General features: G+C 37.2%; 1 protein-coding gene across 1 annotated transcript; it reads left to right on the top strand.

The window, feature by feature from the left end:
• Positions 1-746: 746 nt before the first annotated feature.
• On the top strand, positions 747-24,297 carry LOC311213447 (suppressor of tumorigenicity 14 protein-like; the record flags this gene model as incomplete). The annotated part of the gene is made up of 17 exons (XM_084293445.1): positions 747-827; positions 1,155-1,323; positions 1,998-2,122; positions 3,045-3,112; positions 4,070-4,251; positions 4,348-4,386; positions 5,806-6,025; positions 6,913-7,052; positions 9,821-9,918; positions 10,624-10,736; positions 11,638-11,771; positions 14,658-14,762; positions 16,728-16,847; positions 17,475-17,658; positions 19,761-20,032; positions 21,622-21,758; positions 24,139-24,297. The coding sequence occupies 17 exons, from the start codon at positions 747-749 to the stop codon at positions 24,295-24,297; spliced, it is 2,346 nt and encodes a 781-aa protein (XP_084149571.1).
• Positions 24,298-24,864: the final 567 nt, after the last annotated feature.

The following is a 24,864-nucleotide window of genomic DNA, read 5'->3' as shown; positions in this document are numbered from 1 at the left end:
GACACACACACGTGTGTGTGTGTATGTGTGTATATATATATACATATATATATATGTATATATATATACACACACACACATATATATATATATATATACACGTGTATATATATATATATATATACACATACATAAATTCCCTGAAGTCGTTGGCTTGCTGACTTGATACTGTTATTAATTCCAGACAGGTAATATGATCATTAATTGCTCTGCAGTTAATGTTTGTTCTGTGGTACAGGCTTGAGGCTATCACATTTGCAACTGAAAAATTCATGTGTTTTTTAAAATTGTGTGTTTTTTTTTTTCTTTCTTATAAATCTTCCTGTAGATTATATTATATGTTGTCTAGAAATCACATCATTTGCTTTGATCTGTGATTTTTTACATGTAAATTGCTTGTATGTCTTTTGCATTGTGACATAAATTACCTTACTCCATTGCGTATCTAAAAGAAGGGTGCAACCAGTTTGTTCCCAAATTATGGGATCCATGTCGTACCCTAGCCAGTTAGGAAAACAAAGAGTTACAGTGATTGTGACTTTTCCTCCCCACCTTCTTTGATTGCAGATTGCCTGGCTCCAGCTTTGAGCAGGATGGCAAAGGTGAAATGAGAGAAGCCTGGTCTGTGTTGAGGGGAGAGCAGTATGCTCTTCTGGGTTACATTTCAGTTTTGGGTTATATTTAATAAATGAGGTTCATCTATGATTTTGTTATTAGGTTTGTTGAAAGGTGTTTGTCAAGGCATCATGATACAGGCTATCAGCTCTGGGCGGGTTTCTGTGTACAGCATACCAACTCCATACCACTCTGAGCAGACTGCTGGGCAGGTAAGAGATATCAGCTATGCTTTAAAACAGAAACATGTTCTGTTAGTTCTATGTTCTTCATATATGTAATTGCTAATAACTGAAGTGATAGTAATTTCCTTCCCCATTTATAATTTGAAATGACAATTGCAAGGTGACCCAGAAATATGTGGGTTTCATGTGTGACATAACTTATAATGTGAAAGGCATGATCTTAATTTAAATCTCTCTTAAAAACTAAAAGAGCAAATACATCAAAAAAAAAAAAAAAAAAAAAAAAAAAAAAAAAGGAGAGAGACAGTGGCTCTTCTTGTAGAGCTCTTCTAACTGATGTGTGTCTATCTTTAGGAAAATCCATATATTCCCTACTACCTGTCCTACCAAGAGGGCTTGTGTCAGAAATACCATTTTTTCAAATGGAAGAGGCTGTGTTTCTGGAGAAGATGGTTTCTGGGAATACTGCCATTGGTTTCTTTAATGGTTACAGTAATTGTGCTAGTCCTGCACTACTCATTCTGTAAGTGTTACTGCCTAGCATAGTGTGAATGGGATGGGTGTTTTGCACTGTGTGAATAATTAGTGTAAAAAGCTCTGCTCTAAATAGCTAGACATGTAATGTGCGTGTAATTACTGACTTTCCTTTCTCCTTAACATCTTCACAAAGGGAACAAAATGCACAATAATTAGTGGTTGATAGTTGCACAAGTATAGTGAAGGTATATGTTTTATTCCTAATTGTTTGTCTCTGTTTCTGAATACCATCATGATAATTGCTATCATTTCTTCTAAGAACCTATAGGAATTAACCGTCTAACTTCACTTTTTCAAAACAGAATGGATAACTGATTTTTGTATGGTTCTTCCCAAATCTCAACTTATAGACATTAAAATTGTCTCTCTCCAGGAGGATTGCACTGTAAAATATGGAAGTTTAACGATTAGAGTTTTATTAGTAAATGCTTATCTGAAAGCTTTGCAGGAGATGCTTTTATCTGAACCTATACCTCATTCTTCTTCTCTCTGTTATTCTACCGGTGGAACTGTCTCAGCACTCTTGTTGTTAGTATTTGTTTCTCTTAAGAACTAATGCCTGTTGGTGCTAGGACAAATACATTTTTGTGCAAGCTTCTTGTTCTGGAGTCTTTTCCATAACGTTATTAGATGTGGTAATTTTTGATGCTTTTTTCTCAGCTCCAGCTTTCTCTTTTATATATATTGGTGGAAGCATAGAAATTCCTAATCTGACTTACACAAATGATCTCAGTGATCCAAAATCACAGAAATTCCTCCTGCAAGCAGAAGCAATCCAAAATTACGTAAGTTCCTATATAAGTATAGTAATTATTTAAAAATATTTGTTACAGAATCAAATTGAGATTGAGGAGAAGATTCCAGTTTGAGACAAATTTTTTTTCCTTTCAAAGTATATAAATTTAAAATAAACAAGTGGCTTGGAAGTGTACCATGTTAGGAATGCAGATAGACAGATATATCTGTCCCTCGTGGTAAAAAAAAAAAAAAAAAAAATAGTGTCTGAGAGGTTTAAGGTTATGGATGAATTATTCTTAAACAAGCCTAGGAGTCTGTTTTGTTTTGGTATAGTTGAACGCTTTTCCTTGCTACTTACTTTCTCTTTGATCTGTTATTTATTTATTATAGCTTGAATTTGATTCATGACCTTTTATTTTGTTTTCCTTTATTCCCACAACAATGCTTTCTTTCTAAAGCTTCTCATGCAGGTTTGTATTTTTTAGATCAATACTGTTTCTATGGTACTTGCAAACAGAAGGCTTAAACACAAAGCAGTTCTCTGTTAGCCTGTATTTTCCAAAAGGGCTAATTGAGTGTCTCAGAGCTGTTTTGTGCATAGCCAATACAAGTTTTCATGTCCAGATTGCATGACAGAAATTTGCCACAAATTTTAGATAACTATGTAAACTCTTAAAAAAAAAAAAAAAAAAAAAAAAGCTGTATTTATAAATGCTTCTTTTCCATGGGTAATTATCAAGGGTTTTCTCAATGTTCTTGTAAATGTGATGGCTTATTTTTTAATGGAAAATGAATGCACATTTATGATCATTATTTGACACATTTTGTGAAAATTACGAATGGTGTCTGTCATATGTAGGGTGTTTGTTAAGGGAAGAAATAAGATAAATACTTTTTAACATGACAGATTATATTAACAGTAAAACATAACACTTCACATTTTTTTTAATATATATTTTGAATTGTCAGTTTGCAGAATCCTATGAGTATTCCACCTTGGGAAAGTACTACTTGAAATCTGTAGTGGCTACATTCAGGTAGGTAGGTTTACATATGAGATACTTAATTATGTTACTCTAGTCTTTTTGGTTGATTTTAAATGAGTTATTTTGGGATAATATGCAGATCTTTATATCAGGGAATGAAAGACACATAATAAAGACGTGAACTAAGCTAACAGTGTGATTCATGATCTCTGTAGAACTGGTGAGTGAAATGGAGCCACCCATAAACAATTAACCTACTGTTTTTTGAAATCATAGTTCGGCATGTTGTATTTTTTTTTTTCCTCTGCTACTTATTTTGGTTTTGTCTATTTAAATGAAGTTCCTTTTTAACCCCTCCAAACAAAATTTAAATGTGCAATTGTGGGCAGGGCACTCTATTTAAGCTCCTGCTGAGAAATGCAAATACATTGAGCAGATGTATTGCTGTCCCAAGTCTCTGAAAAAATCACTAAAAACTTCTGAGAGGTCAGTCTGTAAGCCATTTTGGAAGGAGGTTTGTGATGAACAGTCTCTTGGAATCACTGGAACATTACTTTGCGTTTGTACTTATGCAGATAATTTATTTTAACATGAATTGTGTGCAGTGTTGTATCAAAGTATGGGCATAAAATTATATTGTTGTATAGTGTGTAGCCTCAGTTAAAATATATCAAGTAAAATGCATCTAGAACAATATGACCTTTTAATTATACAGCAGGGATGAAAACATCCAATTCCATATAATTATTTCAAGGATTTTCTGTTAGGTGTAGTTGTCAGTCTCTGTGTTACTGTTTAAGCAGTATATTTTCCAAGAATTTCTAATGTATTTAAAAAAAAATTAAAAAATGTTGAATGAGAGAGCTTTTTGCCACCATGTGAAGCTGCAGCCCTTGGCAGTTACAACTGACTATAAAACTATGCAAGCCAAAAATGCAGACTAGTGGAAAGCATGTCCAAAATACTAATTACAGTGTATTTATGATTTTTTTTTTTCCCCACACACAGTGAAGGAGAGTATGGACTTCGAGCTTACTACTGGAATACATTCTGGGCACCACAAGATATTGTTGATTCTCTTAAAAAGTTAATCCCATTGGAACAAAAAGAAATCAGTAGTAAACAAATCCCTCACCTGTTCAGTACTTCTGGGGAGAAAGATTTTGATCTTGTTACAATGGAGCTTTTTGGTAACAATGTACTTGTCATTTAATATCTATTCTGCCTATTTTGCTTTCTTCAGTTTGTGTCTTTGGCTTGCGTAGCTGACAGTTGTTAAATTTCAGTTTCAGATTCCACGGAATATGATGTGATGCTAAAATCAGGTAATTATTTTTCAGTTCAAAGCAGAATTGCTTTGGGGGAAAACATATATCCAGTAAAAGGAAAAAGACATTTTCCCAATTATTCTTATATGGGTGTAGGGCCTATGAAACAAACCAGAGTAAGGATCTCCCTGGCCTATTTTTGCACTAAATAAGGGCTGGTTTGAAAATGTCTCACAGCTTTTAATCTGATGTGCTAACTAGAGTGGTTGACGTTGAGTAGTCCTCACTGAATTGCAGTGAGCTGTGGCTCCTTGGCATCTTCAAAAAAGCTACTGCATAAAATTATACAAAATTTATTTACCTTATGACTAGATCATTTTTTTTATTCATATTTAGTGTTCAGTCAAATACTGGAGAACTTCAGTTAGCTTTGCCTGAATTTAGTCGGCTGAATATGAGCCAGCAGTGTGCTCAGGTGGCCAAGAAGGCCAACGGCATCCTGGCTTGTATCAGGAACAGCGTGACCAGCAGGGCTAGGGAGGTGATCGTCCCCCTGTACTCAGCTCTGGTGAGGCCGCACCTCGAGTACTGTGTTCAGTTTTGGGCCCCTCGCTACAAGAAGGACATCGAGGTGCTTGAGCGGGTGCAGAGAAGGGCGACGAAGCTGGTGAGGGGCCTGGAGAACAAGTCCTACGAGGAGCGGCTGAGGGAGCTGGGCTTGTTCAGCCTGGAGAAGAGGAGGCTCAGGGGTGACCTTATCGCTCTTTTTAGGTACCTCAAGGGAGGCTGTAGCGAGGTGGGGGTTGGCCTGTTCTCCCACGTGCCTGGTGACAGGACGAGGGGGAATGGGCTTAAGTTGAGCCAGGGGAGTTTTAGGTTAGATGTTAGGAAGAACTTCTTCACTGAAAGGGTTGTGAGGCACTGGAACAGGCTGCCCAGGGAAGTGGTGGAGTCACCATCCCTGGAAGTCTTCAAAAGACGTTTAGATGTAGAGCTTAGGGATATGGTTTAGTGGGGACTGTTAGCGTTAGGTTGGAGGTTGGACTCGATGACCTTGAGGTCTCTTCCAACCTAGAAAATTCTGTGATTCTGTGATTCTGTGAATTTTCTATACCAAACAAGCCTCAAGATTAGCTTCCTATACTTAGTGTTTGCATTACATGAAGATGGACGAAGAAATGTCAAAGGAAGCAGTAGATTTCCATCAGAGATAATAGCAGTTACAGCCAGGTCCCCTTCTCCTTGTTGCATGTGTGATGAACCAGTGGTGGTTGTGAAGCATTGTGCTTCCTTGCTGGGAGCAGGGAAGCAGCCTGGAAGGGAAAGGGGTAGATTTGTGGAAGTAAGTGACGAAGAGATTAGAATAGTCAAGAAGTGCAGGTAGGTGATTGTTGCCACCTCTTCTGAAACTTTTGCCAATAACTTATCTTTCAACTTAACAGTTTTTCAGACACTAATCTAGATTCTTTTGTGTAGTGGTATCCTTTGACCTGTATGCCAAGCCAGGTAACAACAGAACTCTAACTCTGATGAATCCCAAGAAGTCTTTTTATCAATGGAGGTTGCGTGTTCCTTCTAACTATGTGGTGAGACTGGTAGTTACCACTTTGCATGGTGTCGCTCCAGAGAACTGTGCATCACACCACTTATCTGCATATGATTTCCTTCTTCCTCTGCAGAACAAGATCATTGCAAGGTATGGTAGTACAGGACAAAGATGTTTTTTGAGTTGTACAGAAAATCTCTGAAACTGCAGAGTTTTAAATTGATATTAAACAGGCTGCCAAAATGTAAAACCCTCCAATTAGATCTTAATTAAAAATCTTGAATAAGGTAATGAAAAGATCTTCCATATTATCCACCCCCACTGATTTATAACTCCTTTTTTTTTTTTTGCATTCTATTTTTTCAGTGTTTGATTTCATACAATTATTGATACAGAGATAAAGGCTTTAATTTTTTATAGTACTGTATTCTGTTACTTAGAAAATATGTCCAGTCACAGGCAAACCTCTGTTGAAAACAGGCTTTTATCTAGAGAGGACTTCCTCCCCAAAGTCCCTTTGTAGTCCACTTGCATAAATGATATCAGATGATCTTGAAACAGCTCTTGGGACTAAATGTGAATAGGTTGAAAAGTTTTGGAGCTTGTTATCTGTTGCATAGGTGCTGCACAACACTTCTACCCTGAGCACTTGTGGCCTTTTCAGCACTACCCACTTCTCAGTACTATTGCTGCTACTGAAGTAACCTAATCCAGCACTGATTTTCTGATTCTTCTTTAGGTCTGAAAAACATAGGGTCCCTGTTAGGCAAGAATATCTGTGATGCTTAGCCTGAGTGACTCAGCCTTGATGTGATGAAACTCTAGCATTTCATGTAGTATCAATGAAGTGGAAGAATGAAAGCAAAGTGGTAGCCAGGGGAACACTTCTGAAACACAGATGACCAATCAGTGTTGTTTTTGCCCAGCTTCTCAGCAAAGATGACAGGAATGTGAGTTGTTTTTTTGTTTGTTTTCTTTCTTTCATTTCATTTCTTTTTTTTTTTTTCTTTTTTTTAAATGCAATCTTTGTAATCCAGGTGGTGTGGATCTGGGGCCTGGTCACCTCCTGTTATACGTTTAACTTCATCAAGAAATGTAATGTTGCTTACCTTCTCACTGGACAAAAGAGAAGAAAGGAACATACTAAAAGCTCACTTTCAGGCAATCCCTAAAGTCAGTAAGTGACTAAATATAAACAAATGTCTTACGTAAGCAGATTTATTCCTCATTACCTCAAAAAAAAAAAAAAAAAAAAAAAGCTGATATTCACAGAATCACAGAATTTTCTAGGTTGGAAGAGACCTCAAGGTCATCGAGTCCAACCTCCAACCTAACGCTAACAGCCCTCCACTAAACCATATCCCTAAGCTCTACATCTAAACGTCTTTTGAAGACTTCCAGGGATGGTGACTCCACCACTTCCCTGGGCAGCCTGTTCCAGTGCCTCACAACCCTTTCAGTGAAGAAGTTCTTCCTAACATCTAACCTAAAACTCCCCTGGCTCAACTTAAGCCCATTCCCCCTCGTCCTGTCACCAGGCACGTGGGAGAACAGGCCAACCCCCACCTCGCTACAGCCTCCTTTGAGGTACCTAAAAAGAGCATTGCCCGAATGTGTCTTATATCTGGGGGAGTGAGTGTTGGTGTATAAATCAGGCAATTGTGATTCTGACCCACTTAAAATAAATGTCTGAGAACTGAACAAGGAATAGAGAATATCATAGAATCACTGAATATCCGAAGCTGGAAGGGACCCACATGGATCATCAAGCCCCAGGCCACACTGGACCACCCAAAAATCAGACCCTTTATCTGAGAGCATTGTGCAAACACTTGCTGAGCTCCGGCAGGCTCGGTGCCCTGACCACAGCCCTGGGGATTCTGTCCCAGTGCCTGACCACCCTCTGGGTGCAGAACCTTTTTCTGACTCCCAGACTGACCCTTCCCTCGGGTCCTGTCGCTGTCCCCAGAGAGCAGAGCTCAGCGCCTGCCCCTCCGCTCCCCTCGTGAGGGAGCTGCAGACTGCCATGAGGCCTCCCTTCAGCCTGCTCTGCTCTGGGCTGAACAAACCCAGTGACCTCAGCTGCTCCTCATACATCTTGTCCTCTAATCTTTGACCATCTTTGTAGCCCTCCTTTGGACACTGTCTCATAGTTTTCTGTGCTTCTTATACTGTCGTGCCCCATACTGCACATGGTACTTGAGATGAGTACCCAAACCAGTAAAGAGCAGAGTTGGGCAATCACTTAATCACTTTTCTTGATCAGCTAGCGATGCTGTGCCTGGTGAACCCCAGGATATGGTTGGCCCTTTTGGCTGCCAAGGCATACTGTTAACTTACATTCAACTTGCTGACAACCAGAGTGCCCAGATCTCTTTGCACTGGACTGCTCTCCAGCCTCTAGTCCCCCAGTCTGTATGTGTATCCAAGGTTGCCTTATCCCAGGGGCAGAATCCAGCACTTGCTCGTTAAACTTCATACAGTTGATGATTGCCTGTCCCTCTAATCTGTCAAGACGTCTCTGCAAGGCCTCTCTACCCTTGAGGGAGTTGACAACTCTTCCTAATTTAGTATCATCTGCAAACTGACTTAGTATGCATATTCTTTGGTATCGAAGATTTTTCTTCTTCCTGATTGCTACCCAAGTCATCTTTCCCAGAGATTACTCACACTACATAGATAATGCTGTTGTCCATGAGTAACAGAATCAGAGTAGGCAACCAGATAACACTACAGGCACTTTGTCTAGACAAACGCCCCAGTGGCAGAGTAGCACTACTACCAGTTTTGCTAACTGCTCCCCAGCTCAGGGGAAGTGTGTTGATGAAAAATTGAAAATGAGAGCAAAGACTTCTAATATTAATCTTTGATCCTTTTCTGAAAGCACTTTTCAATGTAGTTGACTGTATAATTAAAGTGGATCCAAGTCCCAAGAAATACATTCCAAACCTATGGAGTACTATGAATTTTTCAGATGTTTTGGGTGATTAGTAAAATATTTTGGATAAGCCCTAATGCTTTATGGGAGATAGAAAAGATTCACAAGAGAAAGTTAACCCATGGTTATTTGGTACAGTCCAAATGAAAGTTTTTGACATTTAAGAAGTCGTTTATTTATTTTTTTTAATGTGGAACAAATCATAGAGGATACCATATCTGTAAGCTTCTGAGGAGGTTATCCATTTGAACTTATGCTTCTGTGGGTGTTGTTTAATCAAACACTCTTCCTATGGGCATTGAAAATTAGAAATACTTTGTTCTGAAGATGTGTGCTCAGAATTATGTAACACCCAGTCTGTGCATCAAAATTATGGTACTTTAAAAAATTTCTTCAGTTTCACTAACACACATGTTTGCATTCCTTTGTTAGCTAAAGGAAAAGCAAAAACAGTAGGGGATGGATATCCAGGAGAATTTTTGGTAGAAAATGAAACCTCAGAGATATTGCTCAGAAGTGGTATGCATTTTCAGACAGAGAAATGACACATTCAAACTTCCTGGTTTACATGAAGATAATCAGAGTTTTCACTCATTGAATGCTTTTTAATTTCTAAAAATGTCCACGGAAAGGTCAGAAGGAAACTAGAAGCAGGGGGAGGGATGTTCTATTGTGTACGCATTTGATTCATTCTTCCATTTCATGTCAAAGAATATTTTCTTAAAACTCCAGTCAGAGGTGTTCTGTACGTATTCTCAATTGAAATTTGATTTAAAAAAAAAAAAGTCAGATGAGGAAGCTGGAAATTACATGATTCTCAGTTAATAGAGGCAAGAACTGAGCTTAATTACATGATTCTCAGTTAATAGAGGCAAGAACTGAGTTTAATCATGTTACAAGTCATTATTCCAACTCTGCATAGAGAAGGATCCTAGCAAGTGAAGTGGGCTCACAAGTTTAGCCCATTTGAGCTAACTGTGTTTGTTGTTGATGTATTTCTCTCCCAGTGTGTGGTGGTCATTACATATCCTGGAATGGAACTTTGAGCTCTCCTTATTTCCCGAGTTACTACCCTCCAAATATTGACTGCAGCTGGATCATACGAGTAAGTGCTGGGAGATTTTCTGAGTTGTGGTGACTTACCTCATGTGATATGGACATAAAACTGGCTGAAATGTTCTTTGACGTGGGTGAAATGAAGGGAGAGCATGCTAAGACCACTGCACCTGACTTATTCTAGTACACCCTGTTTTTTCTTTCTTAATGTACATGTGCCATCTATGGGAGAGAGAAATTTCCAGCTTCCAAAAGGTTGTGTTACTAGTGACAGATGCAAAATGGTGGATAGGATGACAATTCCTAACAGCCAGAGTAAATGGCTAATAGTCTGTGCTTTGCTTCTATATTAGGAAAAGAAATTGAGACATGATTTACATGACCTTATAATACACAATACACTATTTCCCTGAATTGTGTAGAAGCAGGACCTTCTTAATTATTTTATTTGACCTACTGGAACCACATGATAATGCAAACATAGCGTGAACCTCAAGATATAGTACTTCATTTTGGCTGCAGGAAGGTTTTATCTGGCACGTTCTGGCCAAAGGTTGGCCTAAAAATCTTTCTATATATATGTTTAAATTAGAAAGTTTTTGGTTCCTCAAAGGTGCTGAAGTGCATCATAAAGAAGAAAAAAAGGCAATATTTTCTATTTGATAATAAGTAAACAAGATTTACTATCTCAGAAGCTTAGGCCTTTTATGGTTTGTGGTTGTGTATGTTGGGATACATGTCCTTTGATTTTTAGGCACCATTGCCAGCCTACAAGCTCTCCTTAAAAATCCTTGTAATACAAATTCAAGAGAAGTCGCCAGGGTCCAGTAAATGTGACAAAGACTGGTTAGAAATTGAAGGAGTTAGGTGAGTAAATACACTATTTTCTGACATATTAATGTGTTCTTTAATGTTCTATGCAACATGAAACACCTTAAGGAAAAAACATCAGTGTAGAACGATACATTTCAAGAAATAAAGGCATACTTTCATTGAATTACAGTAGAATAATATTCTTAAACCTGCCTTAGTACTAAGCATTTGTCTTTATGTTAATTTAAGCATCCTGCTTTTCCTGCAATGGTAAATATTTACTTTGCTGTGCTGCTTGAGAGCAACCACATAGAAAACTGGGATTTTATACAGCTGCAGTGAAACTGTGAATTCCTGGATATGATACTGATGTGGGTGAAGAGCTTTTGTTATCTGAAATTTCATTTTCTTTGCAAGTTACTCTTTACAGATTGTAACTGTTTTCAGTAAATAAAGCAAATTAGGAGGGGGATTGGGGGTGTTGAGGAGGGAGAAGGGGGAATATTCGGAGTGATTTGTCTCTTGGAAGGAATGTACTGAAATAGCAACAGCTTTTGGGTTTGGTTGTATGATATCATTGCTGGATTTGTAACCTCTGGAATTTGCTAACCTAAATGGGAAAACTGAAGGCAAGCATGCTAAGAAATGGTTGGTATTTATAAGGTAGATTCTGATGATGATTATCTTGCTGTCCCAGGAAAGCTGTGGGTATGGTGGGTTGGAATGGAGTGGACAGCATTTGCAAATAGGCTTTATAATATTTCTGTTGCACTGAAAAGTTTTTAACACTTAAACCACCACCCCCAAAAACAAACCAACAAACAAACAAAAAAACAATGACAACAAAAACTTATCTTTACTACTTTTTGGCATTTGTACCCTTCAGCAGTAGAAGTAACTGGGTGGTAATGGTCATTTTGCTTAGAAATTCATTGTTCTCTCTTTTACCTGTCAGATACTGTAAAGATAATTCAGAAGACATCAGAAACAAAGAATATGGCTATTCTGTTGCAATCAACTTCCATTCTGATGAGCTGGTCACCCATAAAGGGTTTTATATTGAATACAAAGCCTTCAGTCACACAGACCGTAAGTGAATAAGCATGCACTTGGATTCTTAAGGAGCTTTGACAGACAAACAACACACAAGAACTCCATGTGCATTTTTTTCCTTAATTTATTTTCCAAGAGGAATGCTTGAAGTGTTATTGTGCATTTTATTGAACAACTAGATGTAGAAAGTTGGGTACATTATGCTTTTAGTTTCTAACTATTCACAAAATTTCTGTAAAATGGAAAGTGGAAATACAATTTTTTTACTTTCTGTAGAACTAGTTATTTGGTATTTTACCAACACCTTAAAATAGCCAAGCTGCAAATAGTATGGCAGAGAGACTCTAAGCACAACTATTTTGCCAACGTGAGTGTTTTTTTTCTTTTTTGAGACATCCAGAGGGTGAAACAGGGATTTTAAGAAGATGGAAACATTTACTTGTGTTTTTAATTAGACAAGACATATATGCAGTATATTCTTTGTAAATGCTTATTTTTTAATAATTTCTAGATACATGCTTTCTCTTTGTATCTAAACAGACCAACTTCCTTTTCCCAGTTAACCTCTAGGGAGCTAAATTCACTGTGACTTCAAAAGATCTGATTGTGAAACCTTGGATCCTTGGGTTGCTTTTACCAAGTGCACTTCTGTTTGTTGTTGTCTTAGAAGTATTTATGTCTGAAATACATTTTTTTCTTGCATCTCATCAGAAATAAGGGCAGAGTGACTCCTGCTTTGAGCTAGTGCTGGCTGAATAGTGTGCATTTTCCTCCTGCCAGCATCATGTGCTAGGCAGTGAACAGGATTAAATGACTTCAGGTTGGAATTGATTAGATAAATAGATAAATGTGGGACAAATGTATTTTGTCCTTCAAACTGATTTAGCTGTTGATTTGCGTTCAGTGCTAGAGGGGAAAACATTTAAGTCTCCTTGACCTGGAGAGAAGCAGGAACTTTTTGTATGCTTATTCTTCTACAGATATTTGTGTATCTGCGTGTAGAAGCCAAATCCTAAGACTTTTTTTTTTTTTTTGTGTGTGTGTGTGTGATAAGTCTGAAGAAGTGGAAGAGAACAAACATTTCTGATATATTGCTGAGAAACACCTTTGCCTAGATATTAATAGTTAGTTTAAGTGAAAGTGAAAGAATTTCTAGTTGAAAGGCTGTTTCATAATGAAATTTCTAGGCCTGAAAAGTGTTTCATAAAACATTTACATCAAAAAATTCGGAGTGTAGCGGGACAGAGATGAATTGCTAAAACATTTTTACATTAGGAAACTTGTGATGCTAAGCCTACTTGTGACTTTTTTCGTTATATCCTTGTGTGTCAAATGTATTATCTTAAAAAAAAAGTGAAAAAACACAGATGCTTGCTATCAACTGTAATATGTACCTCTGCTGCATCACTTTCAACCCTCAAAGTTGATCTTAATTTATGGAAGTAAATGTGAATTTAATTTTCTACATCCATTTAATAAATATTGATCCATTTAATTCAGACAGCTTAATAAAAATCTTTGACAGATTATGCCAAGTGACATAGCACTTAGTTTTTTAACTTTCAGTTGAGTTTGTAAATGAATTAGCCTTGTTATTTAATAGCCATTTTAACATTTCTTCATGACACAGTCCTGCCTTAATGAATTTAGTCTGTGACAACATGTTAGTGCCATTAATTTCTTGTTTTTTAGCTTGTCTTTGACAATTTAGATGTACAGATGGAACGTGCACTTCTTCAGGCAATCAGTCTGATGGTTGGAAAGGCTGTTCAGATGGTAGTGATTAATTATTGGCAGGGCAATTATTTCTCGTTTGTGTCCTGTAATCAGTTTGTTGTAGGATATTTGGAAAGACTGAAGTCTATAAAATACTGGCGGCTATCTTTAAGGTGACATGAAGGATACGGGTGAAAATTGAAAGGTCTGGAGGAGAGGCCATGTCATGCATCCCTATAAAGAGTGGGAGAACAGGAAAAAATGTGGATTTTATAACAGTCTTCACAAGTTAAGCTTTAAAAAAAAAAAAAAGAAAAAGGAAACAAAGCAACAAGTAGTTGAAATAAACTACTTGTAAGTATTGAAAAAATGTATCAAATTGTTAAGAGCAATCATGATGGAGTTTTTGATTTTGTTTTTGATCTATGCCATGAGAAATATAGAAGAAGTTGTACTTTAACAATGTATTATGTCAGAAACTTAGAGGAACCAAGGTGAAAGCAAACTACAGAAAACTGTTTTCAGAGTGTGATTGCCAGTGGTTCATTGCCAAAATGGATATTTTCTTATATTGTTATTTTGACAGTATCTGTTACTGGACAGCTCATAATCTCTGATAGTGATCTATATGATGGGCAGATGATTACAAAATTTAAAAAATGCCACACAGTGGGAAAAGGGACAGATTTTTAAATGTATCTGATGAACTGGAGAATATGTAGATAAAATTATATTAAATTCAAAAAAGTATAGGTTTGAAAATAGGTAATTAAATACTTAGGTGGCTCAAAATCTGTCTTGAGACTCAAAATCATACAGTTGTTTTTCTTTTTTCTTTTTTTTCTTTAAAACAAACAAAAAACAAAAAGCATCACACTAGGACGTAAGACAGAAGTTTTAAGAGATCTTCCCAGCTGCCTGTGGGAAGGCCTTAGCTAGAGTACTATATCCAAATTGCACATCAAAGAAGATGGGAAGCAATGAAGAGGTTCCAGAAAGAGTTACTAGAAGGTAATCCAGTGTTAGAGAGCAGAGCACAGCACAAGTTAAATAATGCAGTGAATCTTCCCATCCCTTGAAGCTATCAAGAAGGTAGATTTATGTCTGACAGAGATGGCACAGTAACATCAAGCTGACCTGTAGCAGGGAAGGTAGCACTAGCCAGATATGAGAGATAGAAAGAATTTACAGACCTTTCTTCTTCAGGTTGTGAGCCAGAACAGTTGAACTGTGGTGATGAGAACTGTAAGCATCAGTACAAGATCTGTGAAGGTGATGATAGTTGTGGGGAGGACAGTGATGAGAACTGCTGTAAGTATATATTTTTAGTTATTATTTGAGAGATGGTGCAAGGCAGAAGCAGGGATATGCTCATTTTCTTTTTTTTTTTTCACAGATAAACTGTATCTTTAAGTCTGTGAATCTTCCAGTAGACATGCTGATTAGAAATAGAGTTGAATTCTTTGTGTGTAAGAAACAAAGCCAAGCTTTTTTTTTTCCTTCTAAGAAGTACTTTTGTAGTAAATGTCCATTAACTTGCTGGAAAAGACTTTAAGCAGCTATTGCTAATTTTGATGGCCAGCCTATACCATCTTCTTCCTCCTACAACAGAAAATACATTTTTTTAAAGGGCTCCCCCTTCCTTTTTGTGGGTTCTACTTGTCTGAATAAGTATACAGTACAAGTTTACATGAATTCTTCAGATTTTTCTGTCCATAGTTAAGAAAAGTTTGGAGAAGTGCAAGGAAAGCAAACAGCATCTCCAAATGCCTATCAATAATAGAATTAAATACACAAAATTGAGAAGCTATTTTTCTAACTTAATGAAATAATTTAACTTTAGCTACTCTCTGCTGTGGTTTAACTACTAAGTATTCCCTGCTCTGTTTTTGCAGCAGGAATGATTCATGCTGCTGTCACAAGTGGTTGTCACTGTTTAATACAAATGATATGCTCAGCCCCTGATAAGGACCTATGACTGAAGTAAAAACCTGTTCTATTTTGATATTTCTTCAAATACTGATCCCTGTGCAAATGAAACATAAGGTGTAACCACAGAGATCCACTGGGGTTATAAATGAATCCTTAGAGATGTCCTCTGACTTAAAAACTCAATGACTAAATGTAATAACAGTATTGTTATCTAAGAATCCTGCTCAATACTATCTAATTTGCAAAAGAACTTCAATTCTCTTCTGATGTGATCTTAGTGTTACAGTCATCCTACTTCACAGTGCCTTTTCATAGAATGTGAATGGAAATGATTCTGCATTATTACTGAATTTAGTAGTTCTGTGTATTTTGTCATAGCACTAAGTGCAAGTTTCATAATAACGAAAATGTAACATGCAGAGTATAACTAGATTTTGGGATAGTTTAGACAAATTCATGAAGCTAAATCCAGGATAACAAAGATTTATTTGGATGACATAACCACAGCTTGATGGTGATCCTGTTAAAATAGCAATTTTTCCCCCAACTACTGCCAGATCAGTAACAAATAATGTAAGGGAGAGAAACATAAATTTGGGGAATTCTGCCCTTTTTTTGCCATGTGCGTGTTCTTTATGCCACTGTTAATGACATTGCTGGTACTACTAATGCCTCCCTAAGGACTTGCTGCATTTTGCCTCTAATATTTGCCTTGCTTTGAATCTAAGGTCCTTGAAGTAGCCAGCAGTATGTCCTTGTTTGCTGGAAAAATCCCTGCCACTGTGTAGAGGTCACTATAAACAACTGATAATAAGAATGATAGCAATGGATGCCCACTGCTGAGATCTGTCAGGATTCCTGCATAGTAAACTATGATAACTCTTAACCTAAATTTTCTTGGAGGAAGATATAAAGCTCTTCTATGATATGTGCTCAACTTTCTCTTAAAAACAGAGCTGACTTCTAGATGACATCTGCTACATAGATGTATAATTTGCAATGCCAGTACTGTTGGTGAAGATAAAACAGCAGATCTGATGAGCCTAGTTCACTCAGTTTAGAGTTAAATAAAATGGGAGTGAGGGCAGTTGAAGGCTCTGCTGTCTTTCCTCACAGATGGTGGAGATTTAAATTAGTGCAGTCGTTAATCTGAGTAGAAGATTCCCACTGTCCTAGTTGATACAGGGACCAGTTTACACCTGCACAGACTATGGCTTCAGGCACGTTGGAATGTGTGGCTTTGAACAACCTTCACAACAGATGAGTAGGTTGAATGTGCATGTTTTTATAATCACTTGAAGTCATGGCTTTAAACATGTGACATTGTCTTCTCTCTCATTTCAGCCTACAAAAGTTGCTTCCATTATACATACAAATGCCTTAATGGTAAATGCTTGTTGAAACCAAATCCTGAGTGTGATGGGAAAAGAGACTGTGCAGATGGATCTGATGAAATGAACTGTGGTGTGGTAACATTTGTTTGAAGATTAGTTAATGACATGGGAAACTAAGTAAGGAATTGATGCTATGGTCAAGTAAAAGTTGATAACATCAGACTTGAATTTAAAAAAAAAATGCTGGTAACATCTGTATGAAAATGTCTGTCTTGAATTTTGTACTTCCTGTTTTAAACTCACTGATCCGTCTGTGATGACTTAATACAAGTGAATACACATTTACAATTTATTAAATTAGTAGGTCTTAGTGTTCATTTGAGCTGAATGAAATAGTTAAGGATCTGTGTAAGGAGAGAAGGAATAGAAGAATCTTATTCAAGTAATGTTTTGGTAATAACCCAGTTTAGGATTTTCTTTCTGGGTTACTAACCTCCTAAGGGATCTGTAAGGGTGGATAGGCAATGTTTGGTGTATTCCTAATGTACCCATTGAGTGAAAATGGGCAAGTACCCTTACCTTTGTTCCAATTGCACACTAAGAAAATATGTTTTTGTTTTTGATTGGTTGGTTGTTTTTTATTTATTTTCTTTTTCAGTGGCTTTGTGGTATGTAGGTAAGTGTTTATGTATTAAGCATGACAAAGTAAAATGATCTTGCATTTTCCTTTACTAATTTATTCTCTTATTTCTATTAGCTTGTGGAAGACACCTGCTTAAGAAAAATAGGATTGTTGGAGGTGAAGATGCAAAACCTGGAAAGTGGCCCTGGCAAGCAAGTTTACAAATGGGAGCACGTGGACATGTTTGTGGTGCATCTGTTATTTCCAAGAGGTGGCTTGTGTCTGCTGCCCATTGCTTCTTGGATTCTGATTCTGTAAGGTATGGAGTGGTTATGCTGTCATAGAGTTTTGCAATGAGAAGTTTGATAACCTCAAAATGTTGCATTCAAAAGTTTGCAGTAGGTATTCCAGGTGTATATAAATTGAGTCAGCATATAACTCTGTGACGGTACACGAACCCTTGACATATTATGCTGGCTTTGAAAGTCTCAAATATTGGAAGCAGTTATTTTGCTTCCATTGACAGTGAATCCTGCATGACAAAACACACTTTTGTTTTTGATTTAGGGTAAATGTTGTTGGTTTTTCTTTAGTTTTGTTTGTTTTTTCCTCCCCTTTTGAGTCTACGGCCTTTCTCTCACAAGAAAAGAACTATTTCTTGATAAGGAGCAAGTAAAGCTCACCAGTGTTCAGTTGAGGTAGTGTAAATTGAGAAGGCTTCTAAGTCATTTACGTTTCAAAATGCATAGAAAATCATGCATTTCAATTTCAGTGATTGAATGTATTCTGGACATAAAAGGCAATTGCTGAGACTAAGATTGGATTCATGGCAGTATGCTGGACATCATTTACCATAAAGATTGTGTAGCCTTTGTCTAAGACAATCTTATACTCTAAATTATACAATATGTTTACGCATACTCAAACAAGATTGAGATCATATTTTTGCTTGTCAAGCACATCACGGTTCTTTTGTTGCAATGTGTACATGTGATATGATTGCACATAAGTTTTTCAGTTGATGAAGAAAGCGTCATATGCCTGTGCTTTACATTCAAGATAAAACAAATGCCCTCATGATAATACTTGTTACTAATCCGCTAGCACTAGTGTTGCATACAGTAGGGGAATGTGCATTAGTGCATTAATGGGAGAGGAACTACGCTGAATAAAGGTTGTTGATACACTGGAGACATAGCAATTCAGAGCGTGTTTCCATGAAATAGTCTGGCTTTTATTCAGCATAAAGGTGGTTGTACACAAAATTTTCCTGAGCTGTAAATGCATCCCAGTTATCCTTAAATGACTAGATGGTCTCTCTTTTCTCCAGAGGACAGAAACATGTATGTGTACAAGGATAAAAAAGCTATTTTTTTTCAGTTCTGTATGCCCTGGTGTAACATGATTTAACTTGAACTCTGGTATCTGAGGCCTAACAGCTTTGCTCTGTTGCAAAGTGTCAGCATGACTGTTAGAGAATTCTCAGAATAACTGACCATTTGTACTTTGAGTAGGGTTTTGATGCTTGTGCTTTGGACCATAAATATTTGAAGACTGCAGTGACATGCTAAAATAGAATATAGTTATGTTTGAATAGCCACTTTCAAGTTTAATTATCCAATCTGCACAAAGTAATTTAATGATTGAAACAGGCATGTTACTTAGCACAAGTATGACCAAAACCCTGAAGAACCATTGCTAATGTGAAATGGCCATGCGTGTTTGAGGCTTGTATGTCAGAACAGTTTACTTTGGTCTACTAAGATCAAGGTTTGACTTACGACCACTACTGGTTCTTACTTGAAATAAGTGATACATCAACTCTAGTTGAAAGTTTAAATGCAGTAATGACAGAGTATCAAGAAACTTATTGCTAATTGCTCGATCTGGTTCTGCTTTGGCTAGCACATGTGGGCCAAGGTCAAGACAGATGATCTACCCATGCATCTGTACCTCTGTATTTTTTTTAGCCTGACTAAGATTTGACCTTTGTACTCCAATGGGGTTGGTTTTTGTGCCAACAGAAAACTATACAGTTGTGTTACAGAGTGAAACTGCATGGTTTACAACAACATAACATGTACCACTCTGTTTTCATTATCCCTGAATGAAAGCCAGCTTTGTAAGTATTGCAGAGTATATGGAATACTTTGCTTATGGTAAAGACGGGTGAAAAATCTGCATTGCATGGAACTGATCTTATAGCTTCAGGAGGTTGTTATTTTCAAAATAGAATTTTATACTGTTAGTTAATGTTTCAGGAGACACAGACTATATATAGTATGTCTATCCTCCTAAGTGGTATTCTACTCCTGTCACTGTTTTGATGAATCTCAACAAATACCAAACTGTATATAAAGCAGAGTGAACTGATGCTGCATTACTTTGCAATGGGCTGTTCTAAAAACACTCTCTTTACAGATACTCGGCTCCTTCAGGGTGGAGAGCATATATGGGCTTACACACTATTAATGAAAAAAGCAATCATGTAGCTATGAGATCAATCAAAAGGATTATTGTTCACCCACAGTATGACCAATCTATCTCAGACTATGATATAGCCCTGTTGGAGATGGAGATGCCTGTATTCTTCAGCGAGCTGGTACAGCCTATTTGTTTACCAAGCACCTCTAGAGTATTTCTTTATGGAACTGTCTGCTATATAACTGGCTGGGGAGCCATAAAAGAAAATAGTATGTTCATTTCCTGGATATACTTCTTGCAAGCTTGGCTTAATTTTATACTCTAACAATGAAATATTTATTGTCCTAAGAGAAAAATGCCTGTGGTTAACTTAGGTTAATAAAAAGCTTTAAATTGTTCCTGTAGCTAGTCTGTAAATTCTGAATATTTGTATATTAGGTAATAACCCATACTCTGTAGGAGGCGGTCAAAGATGGCGTCACACATTGTTGAAAAGCACATGATCATAGATTAACAAACACAAGCCCCCTTTCATTCTCATGGTTCAATTTATCTGGTGAATAGGTTATAAGCAACCTTCAGGTCAGGAAAACAGGAACTTCAAACTGCAGAGGAGCAAGACCTTGTTTCTAAGACTGCGGTTGACAATATGGGGCCATGAACAGAAATAACTGCAAAAATAGTTTGTTTGTTTGTTTGTTTTTGTCTTAACTAAAGGTAATTTCACATATGCCACATGAAGAGTTCTGCATGCACAGCTCAGAGCAGCATGCTGAAGCAGGGAGGCAGAAAAAAAGCAAGCAGAGTTGGAGGGGGGTAGTGGGGGAGCATGCAAGATCTTGGCCCTATCTCAGCATCAAACTGGAGCCAGCTCTGAGACCTGGGCAGCATCTCCTAGACAGCTCCTCAGCATTGCAATAGTCCCTAGTGTTGCATGGAGACCTAATCCTTCATTAATCCTCCATGTTTGATTAGAAGCCATCTATATGGTAATACTGGAAGCTGCTAATACTTTCATAATGTGAATTAAAAAAAAATAAATCGAAGATAACCACATAACAGCCTAATAAAGTGCAAAGATTTTTTCAAATGATGCCTTCTTGTACTGTAACAACATAATGCAGGTAATATTTAAATTCAACCTAAAAGTATTGGGGGGGGGGGGAACAAAATTTTTCTGATTTGCTTATTTGATTTCTATCCCACTCACAAATGAACAAACGAACCAAAAGCCAGTACTTTTGATCATCCAGGTATTAAATAGGTTATTTTCAGTGTTGGGCCAAAACACGACTGAGCATATGTAGTTAACAATGACACCCTATGACAATGCTACAGTACAGAATCAAACTTTTAGTATAAATTGTGGCTTACAGGCTCGATTTCCTCACCCCAACCCCTCAGCTTCATTCCTCAGCTCCTTACCTAGAAGTGAAAAGATAGAAAACGTAAATTTCATTTACTAGGACTTAAACCATGTTTGGAGCACACCCATAATGCAAATAACAAAGCTTTGAGCATAATTTGAGATGGCATTCAAAAGATACATTGTGTGGAATCTTGTATTATAATGTACATGGCTTTTTCTTTTTTATTACTTTCCAGCAGAAAAAGTTCATAAAAAAGGCTGAGGAAATGGAAAAGGTACAGTGGTGGTACATACGGTTGTCTGTGTCTAGAGTTGTCTACGTAGAAAGCAGTGTTCAAAATCTGAGTGCAGACCACATTTGAAGGGAGAGGAATTAGTTTCCTGCTTCCAGTTGGGTAGATTTTGATTTTAGATCAATTCTCCTTTGTTTAGATAAGTGATCTCTGTGGTAGAGCTGCCATAACTTCTGCAACATTTCTATTTTTCTAGGTCATCTTGCCAGAACACTGCAGGAAGCTAGAGTGAGAATAATTAATCAAAGCATTTGCAACAAATTGTATGATGATCTCATTACGTCACGTATGCTGTGTGCTGGGAATCTTAATGGTGGCATTGATGCATGCCAGGTAACATGGGGCTTGGCAAGCAACTGCAAAGAAAGGTTTGCTTTCGTTGGAAAACTGTTCAGAATTTAGGGATAGCATTTTGTTGCCTTTTTTTTTTTTTTTTTTCCCTTACTAGTAGAGTGAAATGTCTTGGATGTACAGATAATTTAATACAGTAATTAAAGGCTCTAGAAAATTAGAAAGGAAATTTGGTACAGATAATATCTGAATCTCTTAAGAAAGAGATTTCTTTGCAAGAAATACAAAACACATAGGTAAGATAAATTTGGTAAATGCAATTGCAATGCTGCCTCTTAGTTTCATATGCTCATTCATGTGTATAATGATGAGTTTTGATTACATCATGATCATGAGTTACATGACGTAGTTTATTTGCACGTGCACTCAGAAACTGCTCTTTGGACACACTTGAACTGTCTTGGCTCTGCCTTCTTTTTTCTTCCCATTTGTTAAACTAGTTATGCACTTTGTCATGATTTAAATGTTCTAAGATGAATATCCCCTTTCCAAATTACAATCATTCCAAATTACAATCATGGTCATTTTACCAGATACCATGTAAAGGGAGAAAAATGTTACTGATTATAGACTGTGGTAATTTGGTAGAAGTTTTGTGTAACATATAAAGTTTAGTGCTTTACCGTAATGGGAAAATTTTTGCAAGATCATAGCTCTTAATGGATCAAACTTCTTTATACACAATGGGCTGTTTGTAGGATCCTCCTGTAGTCTGTAAATTCTAATTCAATGGAGTATTATTTTTGCTAGTTTTATGTGTGGTTTGTTTATAACCTTAGGCCTTGGAATTGTTCTGCTTAAAACATGTTGCAATACACCTAATACTTCTTGTTCCTCCAAAATAAATGTTGCTTAAAAAGTACTGTTCATTTTTTTAGATGGTCATTTTAACCAGTTTTGCTATATGCCATACTGGTCAATCCAGTTTTCATCAGAACATGTTTGTGCACAAGTATGCTGGCCCTCTGGACCTTTAACTCCTTAGTCTGGGTAGCATGTTTGATATTTTTCTTTCTGCCTCCAGTATATTTCCTGTGCAATGCTGGAGAATAATGATGTTGGCAGTTTAGGAAACCCTTTTACTACAGATCAAGCCTTGTAGGCATCCTTATTTCTTTATAGACATGTAACTTGTGCAGTACATTCCCAGTTTATGTGAATTTTCCAAACAGCTTTCATCTTTAGATGATGTGATACTTCAGTGAGAAATAGTGTGTGTTCTTTTAGACTTAGTCATCTTATCACTCTAGGCTGGGTTTTCATGGTTCCTCTTTTCAGAATCCTTCCTCTTTCCACTGCATACAGTCCCTCAGTCTTTCGGAACCATCTGTGTAATTGGACAGAATGTTGGCCAGCCTCCTTTCTCAAATCACCTCAGGATCAGCCTCTTGGGATGATCAAAAATGCCAGTATGACAGCAGCCTGAGAGAGAGAATAACTGTTCTGGCTTTTTTTATCAGTTTCGGTGATAAAAACACCAGTTATGTTGGATACTGCTGATGGCTTTCTGTTGTTACTCTTCTGAACACATGGCTTTCTTCTGCCCTCTTCCATGTTTTAGCTCCAACTGGGGGCAGCAGACAAACCGCAGACTTGTGTATGGGTTTGCCTTGTATGCATGAAGAGAATCTGCAGAGATGAGCTGCATTTATAAGCTTTTCAAAGTGAACTGATCTGTTCACTGAAGGCATGGACAGTTAAAACATAGGGCACAAATCACTTTTGAGCCCAAATGCATTTTGATCCTGTGAACTGATCTAAATAGGATTTTTTTTTACTTTTCTACATTGCTGTACAGACCTGTATGTTCCCTTTGAGAAGCCAGTTCTTATTTGCATGTCCCTTCAGGTCTTTTTTCTTCTCCTTCTTCTATGAATGTAGCTGCAGTCTCGAATTTGAAGCTGCTAATACCTAAACGTGCCTTTCCATGGCATCTTTTTGCTGCCATTTAACCTCACAGAGAATTCTGCCTTCAGTCTGAACAGTTTATGGTCAAATGGTAGCAGCATTCCCCTTTTTCATCCCTGTCTTTACCTCTGCCCATTCAATTTGTGATCACTTGCTTTATGAATTCTGTAATGGGACATTAGCAATGAGCAATTTTTTACCTTCTTGCCTTTCTGTTGTATTAATTGGTGTGTTACTTATGTAACTTAAAACAAAATGAGTAAATTTGCTATTTTGTCTGGGTGCGCTCTATATAATATACTCTATATATAGTATATAGAGAGTATATAGTAGATGCCAATATTGAACTGTAATTTGAGAAAGAAGAGAGACAGGTATTTACTGTCCCTATGTAACTAACTTTTGCTATAGTGGTCTGTGTTTGGTGCTAATGGCTCAACACCCTTCATTTTAGGGAGACTCTGGAGGTCCCTTGGCCTGCACAGGAAAGGGAAATAGATGGTACCTTGCCGGCATTGTGAGCTGGGGTGAAGGATGTGCTCGGCGCAATCGTCCTGGTGTATACACTAAGGTGACAGCACTTTATGACTGGATTCGTCAGAATACAAACTGATGTGCGAAAGGAGAAAATGCAGATGATCTCCATTATGAAAGCTGATTCCTACAGTAGTCTGTCATGGACATGAAAATGCTGTTGGCTGTTTCATTGTGAAAGAATGCACTTTCTTAACACAGTAACTATCATTTGTTATTCATCCAGCAGGAATTGTTTGGATTCAGAGCAACTGCACATTCCTTATGGATTCATCTTCCTTATCCCCAGCAGCAAAGCCTTAAAAAAAAATATATAATAAAATAAAAATAAAAAATGGGTGGGGGGGTTAGAAACTGGAGGAGAAAAAAAATTTCTCCCCTCCTTCCATCTCTGAGATGCACACGTATCTCTCCTCCTATCTGTATATGTCGCTGCATAGACCTATGTGGATATATTTGGGATGTGGCCATGAATACTAACATTCACTTAGTGATGTTACAGGATTCTAAACATGAATAATTATTTCATGTTTCTTCAAAATACAATTAGTATAGTAAGAATAGTAGACAAATCTGAGATTAATTCATTCTGTAGTTATGCTGCATTACTGTTGTTTTCTGGACTGTAACTTTTAGGCTGTCTCCT

This window comes from Netta rufina (genome assembly GCF_964035555.1).
Source record: "Netta rufina genome assembly, chromosome: 1".
Classification (NCBI taxonomy): domain Eukaryota; kingdom Metazoa; phylum Chordata; class Aves; order Anseriformes; family Anatidae; genus Netta; species Netta rufina.
This window is presented reverse-complemented; position numbering and strand designations above follow the sequence as displayed.